The following is a 17,540-nucleotide window of genomic DNA, read 5'->3' on the forward strand; positions in this document are numbered from 1 at the left end:
TTGATGGTCTTTTGGAAGAGCAGGGTAATATCCAACTGAGTCCACATACAGAATAAAAGACCAACAGCAGATAAGGTTTCTCCCTCTGCTGTACTTCCGCTCCACACATACCACATATGCCTCTGAGGGTTTGAGAACCCTTCAGAGCTGTCTGGGATATAAGGGAAATCACACTGTGAGAGCATGAAGTCCACAAATTCAACACTGAATGGAATCTTTAATGTATTTACAAGGCTGTAAAACTCCAAGCATCTAAAAGAAAATGGCTACTATGGCCAACAATCTGAAATACTTCTTTATTTCTGAATCTATCATGTAGCTTCCTAAATAATTAAGAGTTGCACCTATACCTGTGTTTTTCATAGCCTTGAAAGTACGTGTGTAATCAAAGCAGATAGCCTAGATTAAAGGCTGGATCATAATATCAACGATATAGGAGAAATAAGGCAAGCAATGTGTGTAACTAGTTTAGGAAACCAAGGTTGTCTGGCTGCACTCACACCTCACATACCTTTCTATCTTAAAGTACACTGGACCTATATGATAGAACAAAGGAAGTTTGTTTAGAAATGATCATAAATAAAAGTGTAAGAGCTATGGATCCAACTTCTCATGATGATTAACTTGATACTTCCCTGAGAACTGAAGTCATGTGAGAATCTGGCCCTATGATCAGCCTCCTACTTTACTAGAGTGAAAGGATGAAAAGGGAATTTATTGCTGCTCTGGACTCCTGAATCCCTGGGAATAAATAATGGTGTCTAAGGAAGGAACCAGAGCATTGAAAAGGAAGTGGAGAGAAAGAGCAGGTTTCTCAGCAATTATTTTTCCGAAGCAAATGTAAAATGCCCATTTGTAAGTAGCAAATATTCTCATTTCATCCTGAGAGATGTAGCAGATAATTTAGAATACATTATCAAGAAGAAATCAACAGACTCACTTAATAGCCACAGTTTTCACGGCTCAAACATTATGAAGTATATCAATTAAGCCAAAAGTATTAATGCCTTCACAAATTTACCAAATTACTATTGCTGGTAAAAGGCATTAGTAAAAGGCCAAAATTAAAACAAGTATATTTTGAGCTGAAATGGCATCTATGCTGCTTTTAATTTGCTTTAATTTAATGCAGAGCAGGGGCTTTTAACTTTAGGTCTATGGATGTGCTTTATTATTTTTTTTCTTTAAAAACTTTTAGGTAAAAATTAAGTTTTTTAAACTGTTCATTCGAATTTTCATTCAATACTTGTCTATGTAAAGGAAATCCATTTAATCCGATAAAATAAAATACGTTGCAAAAATTTGTCTCTGTGTATCTATGTGAATTTTTTTCTAGGGAAAGGGTCCATAGTTTGCATCATATTCGCACAGGGGTGCTTCACACACACACACACACACACACACACACACACACATACACACACCAAATAAGGCTGAGAATTGGGATATACCTTTACAAATACATAGGGGAAATGTATGATCATCATAATGACTGGGGGAGGCTAAAGAACTCATCGAGAATATTAGTTTAGAGAAACTTGTAATGGCAGAAGATGTTTGAATATAATATTCTAACTGATAACATACATGGCAATCCAATCAGCCACAAAGCCAAAAGTAAATTCTGTAGAACATTCTGCAAAACCTAAGTTGCATGATGCGATCTGCTATCCTCCACTTGGTACCTTTCAGATGTCTTGGACTGCAACTTCCATTAGCTCCTGCAGTCAATTTAACATATTACAATAGAGAAAGGAAGTTGTGAACCAAAAAAATCTGAAGTGTGCTAGGTTGAAGAGAGCTGCCATGGACAGCTGTGTACTTCTACACAGAAGGAGCAGAACTGGGATTACAGAATTTTACAAGCAACCTTCTGGAGTACAATCAGAACATGAAGAGTACTTTGATCTGATGTAGCACATTTTCTTTTAGAAAACTTGGCCCAGGGATTTACAGAGTATTAAAAGTGCTAAAATTAACATTTCAGCATTTTTTGTTGGGCCACCTAAAAAAAATGTTCACATTTGTTCTGTGTCTCATGTGTGAGGGAAACAGCTAGAAATAATCTGAAATATTAATATTGCCAGTTAAGAAAAACAGTTATTAAAATGTCATTTTCATCACGGTAGTCACTTGAGTTATTCACCAAATAGTCTCCCTGAATCAAAACAGGTAAGTGCTAGTATTGAATAATCAATGCTTGTACACAGATTGTTGGTGGCCTCTTTTTTCCTCCTGTTTACAAAGAATGTACTTTAAATTTTAGAAAGCAGACTTGGTTTCCAATGCAATAGCACAACTGCAGCCAAAAAACAAAACAAAACAAAGCATTCAAGCATAAGCAATGGCACTCAATGAAACATACATATAAAATAGCAGTGTGTTTTATAGCCAGTGAACACTATTTATGGACAAGCAGTGCAAAAGGGGTACAAAATAAACTCATTCACGTGGTACAGAAAATATTACTGAATTTAAAAACAATATTCAAGCACAGTCAAGTGCCTTCCCAGTCCTACACCTTTTTGCCCTGCAATTCCCTAAGTGAAACCAAGCTATGAATATTTTATCTGTACAATATCTTCTAATGCCACAAACAGGAAAAGAAAATCTAACTTTCATTACCATCTCAGTATCTCATCTGAATGCTACTGAGTTTTTTTCCCTTTAGACTTTCTTCTGTCAAGACCATGCTATGCTAGAGATTAAAAACATTACATAGCAAGATAAAAATTCTAAGTATCATATTATTTCATCATCTCCTCTCCTCATCCAAAATACTGGACACTGGACATTTTACTCAACAAGCACTTTCTCAAGGCACTTGACTGGACATTTTGTACTGCAGTTAACAGAGAGGATGTCACAATACTCACTTTCTGATGGTGAGTCCAATAATGTGTTGTACTACAATCAACACTGGAACATTACAAAGGAGAATAAGGAAACGCAGCACAAGTAATTTCCATTCCTCTCTCCTCATTTTTACCATAACATGATACATGGAGCTTGCAAAACACATTGCTGCAATAATCAGAGGACTATAAAGCTCATGATAACTACTGTACTTTCTGGCATATAAGACTACTTTTTAACCCAGGAAAATCTTCTCAAAAGTCAGGGGTTGTCTTATATGCCGGGTGTCGTCTTATAGGGTGGGTGCAGAAACTTCTGAACCGAACTGGAGAATCTGCGGTCGCTGCATATGGTGGGGTAAGCTCAAAAACGGCCACAGCTGCATTCCCACTGCATGCAGCAACCATATGAAAGCAGCAAGGGTGGCACTGTACAAGTACAGTAGAAGAAAATCCATTCACCAGGATTTGTGGGAAGAAGTGACTTAACGCGGTCCCAATTACAAGGTGAGGGGGTGCCTCACCAGGAAGGTGTAAGTAAAGGGAGGAGCAAGCTGCAAGCGTCTGGGATGGCTGAGGTCTGGACAAAAGAGCAGCGTTTGTGCTTTCGGCTCTGATAGTCTTGGAGACAGGGAGGGCTGAGCAGGCAGGGAGAGCTGACCAATCCAAGCAGGCTTTGTATACAACAAGTTTTCCTGCTACGTACCTGCATGTCATAAGTATTTGAATTAAAATTACCATATTGAAATCAAATCTGATGTTTTTAAAATTTTTATTTGATGTGCATTGGAAGAGAGGTAGTCTTATACGGCGAGTATATCCCAAACTCTATATTTTAATTGGAAAAGTTGGGGGTTGTCTTATATGCCCAGTCGTCTTATACACCGGAAAATATGGTACTAGGGAAACTAACAAGTTCCATGTTACCACAGCAGCCCTGAGAAGAGTGACAAACATGTAGCTGTTTTTAAAAAGAAGCACATTAGCACGCATATGCACCACTGATATAATATAAACTTTTAATGAAGTGTGTTCACCAGTTAGGTGCAGTTTGCATTCCAGTTCAAGCACTGGGTACCTACCAAAAGCTTCACATTTGCAAATAAAGTAAAAGGTGATAACAAGAAGATACTGTGAGTAATTTGTTTCTGGGTCTAGGAATTAGGTAAACAGCCTGTTCCAAGTAAGTTAGCACTTCCCTTGACAAAGCAGATACATACTCTGGCAATATTCTTCAATTCAAAGTTGTCACTGGAGAGCCAGGTGATTTCAATAATGACAAGGTGGTTATGGCTGTCCATGACTTGCCTGACAGTTATGATAATTCTAGCCACATGTAGCCTTTCACCTCATTTCTGGAACTATATGGAGATTTGGTTGCCACCCTGCTGTCATTTATTTGGGTAACACGTTTATTTGGGCAAGCTTCCAGGAAATAGGTGTCAAGTTTGTTCCATCATATATTATCTTACAATGAGCATTTGAGCAATGCTTGTATTATAATGTGTTTTATGGAAGTTGTTAACTACCCTGGGCTCTTGGTGAGAACCCCAAACCAAAAAGATCTTTCTGGTTTATGGGATGGGGGGTGAGCAAATTAGTAATGCCTCCAAACTTAACATGATCAAAAGCTAAGAGGCAAGTAGATGACATAAAATCCAAGTGACAAACAAATCAACAAAATGGTTTATTGATATGTTCCCAAAATCCATGTCACACACAATTTTCTCCTTACTAAAAATATTCAACAACCAATCATTAGATTGTTCTGTGCTACAAGCACCTTACTCAGCACAATTTTCCCCCATAAAACAAGTAAAATGGTTGCAAGTGGAAACAGTATAAGCTTATACAGTGGGCCCTTGTTTTCCGCTGGGGTTTGGTTCCAGGACCCCCCCCCCCCCCATGAATAACAAAATCCATGTATGCTCAAGTCCCATTAAATACAATAGCATAGCAAAATGGTGTCCCTTATTTAAAATGGGGGAAATCAAGGTTTGATACTTGAAATTTATACTTTTTAAAAAATATTTTCAAGCCGTGGATGCTTGAATCTGTGTATAAAAAAATCTGTGGATAAGGAGGGCCAACTGTATGGTAAAGGTCACATTCACACTTTTAATAATGATTAGTGATATAAGATATAAGCCCATGACTTGTTGTGCTGCTTGACAACTCTGGCAATATCATGCTTGTTTTTGGAAATGCTTTTCTGTACTGAACACACAAGTCCCCTCAGAAGCAACACAACAAGGGACCAGCCCCTAAAATGTGCACAGAAATATAATGAAAATGCCAGAGGAAAACAGGTATAATTTGGCAGTGTAGTGCTTTTGGCATGATGAGATTAGACATGAATATATATCTAGCAAGGTTCTACTGGTAATGCAAGATTTGTTCAATGATAAAATTCTTTTTCAGTGATATGACAATGAACATTCAAACACCACCTCCCCTTTCAAAGCATGACAGTGAAATAGAAATATCTAATACCACATATTTCAAAGATTATTTGAACTGTGTATCCTCAAGAAAGGCAGGTATCTTTCTTGTGAAGAAGCTGTTCTGCCATCACCATCCTTTTGTACAGGTTTATGTATAGGCCACAACCCCTTTAATCACCCTAAAAACATAAAGGTAGGTCAAATTCACATCACAAGAGCTAAATATCTTCTAACCTCAGTTGATTCCACACGTTTTACTCAAACGAGTTATTTTATCATACAAAATATATGTGTTAAATCTATCAAATGATGAAATGTTAAATGAGTATGAAAGGAACTCTAAATGCTAGAAGAAAGGATGCATAAGCTAATACTATTGTTTATGGTATAGTGGTGAGAACTAGGTATATTATTGTCAGGAACACTGAGGGAAAAGACTGGTAGAATTATTCATATACATTTAATGGGTAAACAAATATTCTGTAATATTTGTGGGTGTGAGATCATTTCTTCAATGAATTGTCATAAGGTTTTTCTTTTTTAAAAAAATACAACTTGTTTCCTATTCTGACGAAATAGATTAAAATACTGTATAAAATTCCTAGACTCTGTGTATTGTGACATCCACCTGCAGTGTCCTGTATTGGAACATACTGCATACAAATAAAAAGCAGTTTGCACAACCTCATGCAGCATTCTTGTTCCAGTGGCATGGAATGCAAGAAGGAATCAAAAGGACTTACCCAGAGCAAAGTATTCAAGCCCTGAGGACAGATGAAAGTGTGGGAAAGGAATAAGACATGGAAAACAGATATTATTCTACTTTGAACTAGAAAATATCCTTGAAGGAAGACAGTGGGTAAAATTCACACATACTTCAGATCTTAAATTCCATGATTTTGCCACATATAACACTATGGATCACTAACTCACTAAACACGTTAAGTGATCCTCACTTGCCAATGGCAATATATGCTGTGAAATGATTAGGTAATGTCCAATTTTCCATGGTATGGATAATGTATTTCCCAAAACTTTGTACCTGCCTTTTTCGTAATGCCAGTCTCCCCTCCACCCTTCTTCCCATCCACATCTGGATCTATTTTTTGACATTCAGCAACTGACTTTCCTTTAGACTAAAGTAACTCCATATAATCTCTTGTATATCCTTGACATTCTTATCTCTTGATTCTATTTGTCCCTTTCTACTCTTGCCTTTCCCAGTTGAGAAATATCTTGCAGTGGTAAGTTTCTCCTCCTGCAAAAATTTACCTCAAAATAAGAATAGAGACAAAACAGAATAATAACAATCTCCACACTGAGCTGTAGATGGGGAAGTCCTGAACTGAATGTCATTCACTGTGTCAGTCTGAAAGGGTGTTCTAAGTGTGTTCCAAATCACACCAAGGGGCTTAGGTCTGATATGCTCATTGCACTTACCACACCTTTTTTAAAGATCTGAGTTCTGAATGCAACGGTTTATAGATGAACCCACAATCCTAAGGACACTGGATGCAGGGCTTGCCTGTGCACTGCTGCTCTCTACATAATAACCTATCATATTCTGGCAAAATCTGATCCATACTGAACCTGAGAGATAATACAGTGTTACCCCGGGTTACGAAAATAATTCGTTCCGCCGCCGCTTTCGTAACCCGAAAGGCTTTCGCAAGCCGAAACCCCATAGGCGCTAATGGGGAAAAGCCGCGATTTGGTGCGAAAAAGCGCCGAAAAGCACCAAAATTTCTTTCGTAACCCGAAATAACCTTCGTAACCCGGAACAGTTTTTTTCAATTGGATTTTTTCGTAACCCGGAAATTTCGTAAGGCGGCGCATTCGTATCCCGGGGTAACACTGTATTCGAACATTAGTATTGACTAGATTGCACAAAATATTTTCTTCCTGAGAATATTTCAATTCCCTATAATTTTCGAAAGTATCAAATGCAGCCATGGCAAATTATAATCCCCACGGCAAAGTTCAAACCTCCATGACCTTCACCGCATCATAGCATTCTTTTAAATAATCCAAATGTGTTATTGGAAAAAATAAGTTAACCATTATTCCACAACATATAGACAAATAAAATAAACCTACTCTCACTAAGATTATCCACCATCCCGTGAGGACTTTAACTTTTACTAACTGCCTAGTACAGTGATGGCGAACCTATGGCACGCGTGCCAGAGGTGGCACTCAGAGCCCTCTCTCTGGGCACATGTGCCATCGTCCCAGCACAGAGTTTGCCAGAGTTTGTTACTAGAAAGCCAGAGGGACATGGCACTTTGCAATAAATAAGTGGGTTTGGGGTTGCAGTTTGGGCACTCAGCCTCGAAAAGGTTCACCATCACTGGCCTAGTATATAAACTATACAATAATATTTTAATCTTAGAAATTAGTTTTAGCTGAGATCAAGAGGCTCAATGTCTTTAAGATGCTACTTCAAACTATCAATATTTCTCATGTGTAGCCACAAAATATCAACAGATCATGGAAAAGCTGAATGACATTGCATAGTTAGATGATGTTAGCAGACAGCAACTGAAACTAAGCAGCAAAGCAGATAAAGTAACTACTCCCTAGTGCTAAATCTGGTGCCTTTGTAGCAATTTCCTTATCTAGACTTTTTACATTTCCTTCTAAGCTTTCTGCTTACAGTTCACTCCTACTTCCACATGCATGTATATAATTATCTGCTAACTCAGGATCAGAAATGCAAAGACCTGGGAGGAAAAGAAAAAACCTAGACCAGAGGCTTTTTTGTGGCCTACACCCATTTTCTTCCCTTTAGAAAAACAATTCTGTGAAATACTGAAGACATGGTCTCCCCTGGAAGTTAGCTTTTAAAGACAAAATTTCATTTACTCAGGATGTGCAGACTTATACACACACACACACACACACACACACACAATTTATCAAGTTACAGGCTAAATTCCTGATTATACTGTACTTGCAGAGATAGCAAACAGTCAAAAGTTGTTGATTTTTTTTACAAAGTTTTAACTTTTAACTTTCAATATCCAAACAGGTTGATAGCCCTTAATATTGTGACTATATGAGACATTTGCTGTACAAATAATTGTTTATTACTAGAGTTTTGCCTCCCAGCTTTTTTAAAACTACTTTTCAGATCGCAAAAGTCAAGATACAGATTCTTAGGAAGGACGGGGTGCAGCAGTTTACAGTTTTCTCTCTATGTTATGCTGCAAAATGTGCCATTTTGCTTGAAAAAAACTAAGGGGCTAAACAGACTGGATTGAAGCGCCTGTGTGGGGGCAGTGTGGGGTGTGTGGTGTTTGGACGAAACATGCCCTGACACCACCTCCACATCAGCATCATCCCACCCACCTAATCTCACAGTGGGTGGTGTCACAATGCTCCTTTGGCATGGTGCTGCCGCAGCAAAGACACCCTTTTTGCCAGCTCTAAAAGGGGTGGCATTTTGCTGCCTCTTTTTGAGCCAGCAAACTGCCTAATTGGGGTCATGGCATGCAGTTGCCACGGTCCCAATCTGACGCTGAAAAGGGCGGTGGGACACTTCTCTATCAGGGGTGTCTGTTTTGCTCCTATGGCACTTATACTTTTGAGACTGCAATCTATGCATGCATGCTCATTTCAGAATAAGCTTCAATAAACAAAGGGGGTTTTACTTCTAAGTAAAACTACAAAGGACTGCGCTATAAATTTTTTAAAGTACAGTATACTAGCTAGTGTATTTTATATACTAACTAGGAAATATGTGATGCACACTTTTGTTATGAAGGCCAAGTAAGTTTAAGTTTCATAAGAAAGTACATACTGCATATACTTCATTTCCTCCAATTTTCTGGCTTTTTTGTCAGAAAAAAATTTTAGTGGGTGGTGGCAAAACTAATTTTCTAAGGAACATTTATACAGTCTGCCCTTCCTTTATGCGGGGGATCCGTTCCCGACTCCCCTACGTAAAGCGAATTCCGCCTATGCTCAAGCCCCATTTAAATGAATGGGGCTTGTGTATGCAGTGGCGTGTGCACGCCCCGTGCACACGCCCCATTATTCCTTATGGGACGCCCCGCTCCTTCTCCCAGCATGGCTTTCAGCATATGCTGAAAGCCGCATATGACGCGGGCACACTGTACATCCCTGATAGCTCTTCTTTGGTTCTTTCATTAGAGTGAAAATGCAGTTCATATCTTCTGTTTTTAAACTGAAAAGGCTGGGTTTTTTAGTTTGTTTTGTTTACTAAGTTCTATATAATAATTGAAAATACAGTCCATATCTGAGGGAAATGGTTAAATACTATATAATAATTAACCATTTTCCTCAGATATGGACTGTATTTTCACTGTAACAACTGATCCAAAGAAGAGATACCAGTGGTGTATAAACTAAATTAAAAGACCAACTGACAAAGGGAACATCGTAATATCATTCATAAGAGAGGCTTAAGTAAATATGCTATTGAAGCTCAGTGGACATGATTAAATACCTACTGCTGGCAATATAATATTTATTCACTCACTGAAGGAACCCTACATACACATACAAAACTTTGGAAGTAATTGCACAATAAGTTGTTTAACAAAGAGTAATTCTGTGTTGAACACTATGAAGTTATATCTTCCCTTTTTAGTACAGAACTGAATTTGCTAAATAACAGACAGGAAGGAACAGTTTCCATATTTGGCACACTGAATAGTCCAATTTTACTTTAGTTAAATCAAAATATAATAGCACAGTTTATTGGTAATCTCCCACCTCCTGTTCAACTCTAAGAATTGGAATCATTATTTGGAGATTTTAAATACAACATGAAATGCACCACAAATTGTTTAAAAACTTATTCTCAAACTTCAAATAGCTCAATCCTTTGCTGTTTGTACTATATGCTATAACTGAAAATTTCTTCTGAAAACAATTGTACTTGACCTGGAGGATCAAGTTGACAATCTGGAATTACCATATCACTGCAGGCCCAGGAAGACTTGTTGGCTAAGAGTGGCATTTACCAATTCCAGGTAACGTGATATCTGTCAGCCAGAATCTTACTCGCTCAACACTGGAAATCAGCAGTCATCCCAACAATAGATTAGTAGTTAATAAAGTTGTTGGACGCTATCAAAATGGCCAAACTGATGAATTGGATAAATGGTAAATCATCAGGAAAACCAGAGATAGAATGGAATAAAATAATAGAATATTGTAATAAAAGTGGAACACTTAATACTCTTAACAAAGGAAATTACAAAACAGAGAATACTAAATCTAAGATTAGACTAAGATTAATGCATACTGTATCAGTAAATACAACAAATAACGATAAAGAAGTGAGAAAAAATAAAGAAGCGGTTTCATGAATTGGCAATATAGGTACACAAGGAAGTTAGAGAAGCTAAAGAAGTTAAAGAAGAAGATAACTCCATCAACTCAAGTATGGAAGATAAGATGAAAGAATTAAGAGCAGAACAATTTTCATAAAACAAAATGCATCATGTAAACAAGAAAGAGACTAATTAATAATGGGTTGAATTTAGAGCAAACAGAATATAAAATCAGGAAGAATTCAATATAACTGTTGTAGAGCAAATTTAAATATATTTAGAAAATATGATATTTTCTTTGTAATATGTATTAATTTGTGAACTCCTAAATATACAAAATAAAGTACCCCTCCACCTAAAAAGTAACATGACATCTGTAGCAGTTCTTGAATAAGAACAGTCTGAACATGGTTACCCATGCACTGATATCCTCAAGATTGGATATTTGCAATACACTTCCTTTGAGTATGCTCTGAAAATAGCACCTAGTGCAGAATTTAGAGGCCATGTTGCTACTTGAGCATGTTACAACTTTGCTAAAAGAATTGCTTTTGCTACCAATATGTTACTGCAACAGGTCCAAGGAGATGCCATTAACATAACGCACATAACAAGTGGGCTCCAAGTTTTACTTTAAAAAATTATGCAGTACTTATGCAGTTGTAATGAATCTTGTACACTATACAGGAATTCTGACAAAGAATGGTAGCATATTGAACAAAACACAATAAAATATTTATTCTTGTGTAGAATAACATTATATAAGCATAGTGGAAAAAGAACGAAAAGAAATTTTCAGGTGGAAGTCACCAAAGCCCACGTAAAATAATTTCTGAAGAAAAACTGGAGAAACTTTTAGCATAGTGGTACAGAGCTCAATTCAGCATAGGGAGCCCAAGAGTTATAGAAAAATAATGGAAGAAGTGGTGATCTATGGTAAGCAGGAGATGGGAAATTTATTCAGTTTCCTTGTCCTGTCATCTAGACCTAAAGAAATTAACAAAGTAATGAAAATGAATAGATTACAGAGACTTTGTATAATCCATTTCATTATGAAAGGAAGATTTCTTTCCCTTCATAAGAGAGAAAAACTGTTTCCCTGATCAAAAATAATTTTACGTGTACAAATTGGAGCTATTTGGAGAAACATTCCTTTTCCTATACAAATACCTGAAGCATTTTTAAAAGCAACTATAAAACTATACCAAGTACAGTTAGACTTTTCATGGACACAAGCCAACATGTCTACAAGAGTCACATAAAAAAATATACATACTCTACATCTATTGCAAGTATGCTAGTTGCATGGACAGGAAGTATATTTGCCTATTATTGGGCATAGTTTGAACCTGTGAAACCAGTTTTAAGAGTAAAGCAAAACAAAAAACATGGTACGTTAAGTGCACCATTTAGTGCCTGGTTGGGCACAATCAAGATGTAATGAGTTTCAGAACTGCAGGCCTCTCCACTAGCGCAGCCACAAAGGGGAATCCAAAAACTTTCACTTCTCCTTTCAGTTAGCCGTAGTTTGCCACATAAACTTAACACACATAAATTGTGATTGATCTAAATTAAGATTAGTGGAAAACTAACTGTAGTTTGAAGCTGGCTTGTTTCTACTAACATACCATATATATTTGTGTACAAGTCGACCTCACGTATAAGTCGAGGGATGGTTTTAGGGCCAAAAAATGGATTTTGATATGACTCATAGATAAGTTGAGGGTAGAATTTACGAGACAGAAAGTTTTAAGATCGGGTTGGAAGTGCAGGAAAAAAAAAGAGAAGTTTGGTTGTCAGAGGAAACACAAGAAGGAGGAGCAAGAGGAAAAGCAAGGGTTTGAAAATCGGGCTGCAAGTGGATGGAAAATGGGGAAATGCAAGGAGGAGGAAGAGGGAAAGTTTGAGATTGGATTAAAGTTGAGAAAAAGTGGAGAAATGCAAGGAAGTGGAGGAGCAAAGGTTTGGAGATCAGGCTGCAAGTGGGTGGAAAATGGGGAAATGCAAGGAGAAGGAGGAGAAGAAAAGGTATGGAGATCAGGCTGCAAATGGAGGGGAAAAGGGGAAATGCAAGGAGAAGGAAAGATTTTCAAATTGGCTTGAAAGTGGAAGGGAAATGGGAAAATGGAAGGAGAAAGAGGAGGAGAAGCAAAGGTTTGGAGATCAGCTTAAACTGGAGGGGAAATGGGGAAATGCAAGGATGAGGAGGTGGAAAGGATTGGAGATAGAATTGAGAAGGGAATCCCCCCCCCCTGCCAAACCCATGCCATGCAGGTCTTTCAGCAGTCACTGCCGAGGCACTGAGAGTGAGGCATCGTGGCTGCTTTTTAAAGGACCTTTATGAGCAATATTACAGTTTGTTGTTGTTGTTAACTGCCCTCCAGTTGATCTCAACCCATGGCAACTGTATTGACCTGTATAAGTCGACCCCAGATTTTAGGGTCAATTTTTTGCCATAAATTTCTTGACTTATACGGTAGTTAAACCTTAACACTGTCAGACTTCAGACAATACTGCAAGCAGCAGTTAATCACTGAATCCTTCTAAGCTCATCCTGGCATCTGCACTGACAAAGGAACAAGGATGGGAGAGTGATAACTGTGGCTCTTGCTCATAATGCTGCACCCACATACTGTAATCTATTCATGACACTCTCCAACTCTCAGAAAATCCATAAAAAACAAAAGTATGTAAATATCCATTTATCCTTCAAATTATACTTTCATACTGAACACTACATTTTATATGCTGGGTACTTTGGTGAATAGCTTGTTTATCTCTCTGTTTGTAATTTAGCAGTGTTCAAGAGCTTGTTTTTACTGCTCATATTCAAAAAGAGAAAGCTGGGGAAACATACCTGTTATAGGCACATATCCAACTCCTTGCTGATACACTGTGGGCATCAGGACCACTGGCTGGGGCTGCATCATCATGGCAGCTGGTAAGGACTGCACATTAAAAAGTTAATAGAAATGCCTGTTTTAGAAATTATTCTAGAAACAAAAATAAAGCAGCAAGATAATGTATTTGCAAAAAACACTTCAGGATGTATCAGTTACTGCATTACTAAACAACACACTGGTACCAGTCAATAATTACCACCACTTTAAAGGAAATTTAACTGTAAATACCCCTGAATTAATTAACATTTGAAAGGAACTCTAAATAGACACCTCCATTTCCTCAAATCAAGCTAATTTTTTGTGACAAAACTGTAAGGAAATTTTAGCACAGTTTCACTTTGGAATGCATTTTTAAGAAGGGAATAATTCAGATCTCCAACTATGGTTATGTGCATAAGACCTTCTGACAGAGGTGCTGTTTTGTAAATTCAGTTAACAAATATCATTGGGCAATGTTTTACATGACACCAAACAACACCATGCACAAATAGTAACACACTTCTGGACTTGAATTTTCCCTTCTTGCATAAGGTACTAAGCAAAACGCTTTCCATCTAAAAAGGTCTCAGACATGTGGACTGGCACTGGATACACATTCTCTAAACAGAGCCACCTTGAATCCCATTTTGGATAAAGGGGGCAAATAAAACCAATAAACAAATAAATTCACAAAGTAACAAGAAAAGCAAAGGGTAAACACTGCAACAAATAAGCTTCATTTACAAATTCTGCAGATTTTACCACTGGGGAAAACATTTGAAGCTATGTTGTTGTTGTTAACTGGCCTCCAGACAATTCCGACTCATGGCAACCCTGTGGATGAGACATCTCCAAGACCCCTGATCCTCCACTGCTCTGCTTAGGTTCTGCATGTTCAGGCCATGACCTCCCTGATTGAATCTAGCCACCTTCCTTTCGTTCTCCTACCTTCTACCTTTCCTAGCATGGGTGTGGTCCAAACGGCACTTTGCACCGGCCTGGCCATGTACTATGGTTGCGTGGGGGCGGAGCAACCACACACCCCACAACCCTAGTGCATGGCAGCAGCATAATAATGGCAGCACCCTGTTTATATGGATGCCGCCATTGTTACGTAAGCACCACGCAGTGTCCGCACGTGGCCGTGCAGCGCTTACAAAATGAGCGTCAGTGGTGCACTTGTTACACCAGCCATGCGTCTTTAAAAGAACCTGGTTTTCACAGGTTCTTTTTCCGCCGGAGGGAAGCCGCATGGTTTGGCGCCTGCAGCTTCCCTTTGGGGGGAAAAAGGCCGCCACTGCTACGGACATTCTCTAAGGTATGTACCGGACCATGATTGTCTTTTCTAACAAATCATGCTTTCTCATGATGTGACCAAAGTACAACAACCTCAGTTTCATCTTCTTGGCTTCAAGGGAGATTTCAGGCTTGATCTGTTCTAGGATCCATTTGTTTGTCTTCTTCCGAGTCTAAAACTGCTCTTAGAATCATAGAATCTTCATATGATACTTTCTTTGTACAAGAAAACAAATACGGTGATAAAATGCACCCTCGCCTTTGACAATTGGGAAACATCCTGTTTCTCCATATTCTAATTGTAACCTCTTGTCCTAAGTACAGATTCCTTATCAGGACTATCAGATGTAGTGGCAGTCCCATTTCTTTAAGAGCATTTCATAGTTTTTTGTGATCTATGTAAATGGTTTTGCTATAATCTATAAAGCACATACTGATTCTCTTCTTTGCAATCTGGTCCCTAGTGCCTCTTTCTTTCCTGAACTCTGCTTGTACCTCTGGGATCACTCTCTCGATATATGACTGAAGTCTATGCAATAGAATTTTGAGCATAAACTCCCTTTACCACCTTCATTATTAAATAATTGTCTCTCTCAACAAAGAAATCTTCTTCAATTCATTTAATATTTTTACCATTATGAATGCCTATTTCCTGGTGAAGCCTTGGTGGCGCAGTGGTTAAATGCTCGTACTACAGCCATTCACAGCCATAATGTTGTGAGTTCAATCCCAGGGGCTTCAAATTCACTCAGCCTTGCATCTTTCCGTAGGTTGGTAAAATGAGTATCCAGCTTATTGGGGGCAATTAGCTTACACACTGTAAACCACTTAGGGAATGCTTAAGTGCACTGATAAGCGGTGTAGAAATGTACTTGCTATTGCTATTGCTAACCATTACCGGGGATGAATAGTACAATAACATCAAAGATCCATAAAACAGTGATGCCTTTACTGGGCCAACCAAAATGCACAATACACATGCTGCAAGCTTTTGAAGCTCCACTGGGTTCCTCAGTTCAGATGATATGGGAAGGAATTCATGGAGGCAGGCCCCTCCTCTTTCTGAAGAAGTCCAGGAAAAATGGTTAGGTTCCATTAGCCAGACAAAGTAGCCAGAAGGAGGAACTGCTTGCATAAATACAACAGTCACAACATCTTGACAAACTGCAGGGTCTTGACTAACATGCCACCCTTTCCCCCTTTTTCCTGTATGGTTTTTAACACCTTTTGCCTGTTGAAGAAGCCAATGGAGCGTCAAAAGCTTGCAACAAGCATTGGGTCTTAGTGCATTTATATAGAACATATTAACTAAGGGTTGTCACCTGGAGCTACTTAACATGATGCAATTCCTATTGTGAGCCTTTGTATCATTTCAAATGCTGTGATTTAACAATCTCACTCGTTTCAACCATACAAAATATTTTTATAACCAGTTTAAAAAAACATTGCTTCCAACACCCCTAACCCCCGCAAATGTGGAGGGCCAACTGTAATTGTTATTTTATACACATTTATGTTTATCAGTTAATTACATATTTACACATATGTTTAGCTTACCGTATATGACATAACCAAATTAATCATTCCTTCTTTGTCATCTCCCTGCTTTCCGCTCAGACTATACCACTCATCTTCTACTTTCCCTTGTTTCAGTGATTCAGGAATAGTAATGTGAGTCCAAGCAATACGATCATCCATTGAAAAGGCTCTCTGAAAAGCAATACAAATATTTAAATAATTAAGCAAGAAAAACATATTTAAAGGACATAAATAATCCAACTACAGTGGTGCCTCGGGTTACGAAATTAATTCGTTCCGCGGCCGCTTTCGTAACCCGAAAAGCCTTCGTAAGCCGAATTGCCATAGGCGCTAATGGGGAAAAGCCGCGTTTCGTGCGAAAAAGCCGAAAAAAGCACCAAAAATTTTCTTCGTATCCCGAAAAAACATTCGTAACCCGGAACAATGATTTCCTATGGGATTTTTTCGTATCCCGAAAATTTCGTAACCTGGGTATTTCGTATCCCGAGGTACCACTGTATCTCTATTATGAAATTTTGCCACTTTAAAATTACACTAAATCAGGTAAGAGTGATATAAAAATCAAACTGCCTTTATATTACGATTATGTGCTCCTCAGAAAGGAGGTTATGTCTATTCCTAAATGGAAACATGTTAATGGACAAGAAAGTTTACTGTGGTGAACAAGAAAGTAACTTATTTTTTTAAAATGACCTTCTTGGTGGTTGCATCCAGACTTTGGAACTCCTTCCCTAGAGGCCAGGATGGCTCTGTTCTTGCTTTCTTCTGTTGCCAGGTCAACATTTTTGTGCCATCAGACTTTCACAAAATGACTAGGGTTGGGCTTGTAATGCTGTGCAGTGCTATTTTTTAATTTGTATACAAACTTTTAATGAATAATATTTTCAATATTGAATGTTTTAACTTTAAAAATTGTTTAATTCCTTTTTGAATCTTACCTTTATACTTTTGTTAATGTTTTTTGTATTTTTAAAGATGTTGTTAGTTGCCTTCAGTCCCATTATTGGGGAAATATGGGATAAAAACTAATAAAATAATAAAATCATCAGCATTTCTTCAAAGTTTCAGGATGTATTGTAAGATTAAAAACACTAGAGTAGACCATTTTTCTACCGCTATTATAAGTTACATCAACTGGCTTCATTTAATCAGACTTGAAAATAAGCAGCTGCAACAAAATACTATCGAAATATTACCTAGATGAGGCCTGATTGATGTCTT

The 17,540-nt window shown here is 37.9% G+C and overlaps 1 protein-coding gene across 2 annotated transcripts in view; it reads right to left on the reverse strand.

Moving 5' to 3' along the window:
* LOC121937562 (toll interacting protein) overlaps positions 1-17,540 on the reverse strand; it is a 33,270-nt gene that overhangs the window by 3,887 nt on the left and 11,843 nt on the right. Inside the window, exons 3-5 of one of the 2 annotated variants that reach the window (XM_042480869.1) lie at positions 16,338-16,490; positions 13,460-13,550; positions 6,043-6,063 (exon numbers count right to left, since the gene is read on the reverse strand). In XM_042480869.1, the coding sequence (XP_042336803.1) occupies positions 6,043-6,063; positions 13,460-13,550; positions 16,338-16,490 (265 nt within the window). The remainder of the gene's footprint in view (positions 1-6,042; positions 6,064-13,459; positions 13,551-16,337; positions 16,491-17,540) is intronic. The other variant, XM_042480878.1, reaches the window with a different exon arrangement.

The sequence above is a fragment of the Sceloporus undulatus genome, chromosome 1 (genome assembly GCF_019175285.1).
Source record: "Sceloporus undulatus isolate JIND9_A2432 ecotype Alabama chromosome 1, SceUnd_v1.1, whole genome shotgun sequence".
NCBI classification, from domain to species: Eukaryota; Metazoa; Chordata; class Lepidosauria; order Squamata; family Phrynosomatidae; genus Sceloporus; species Sceloporus undulatus.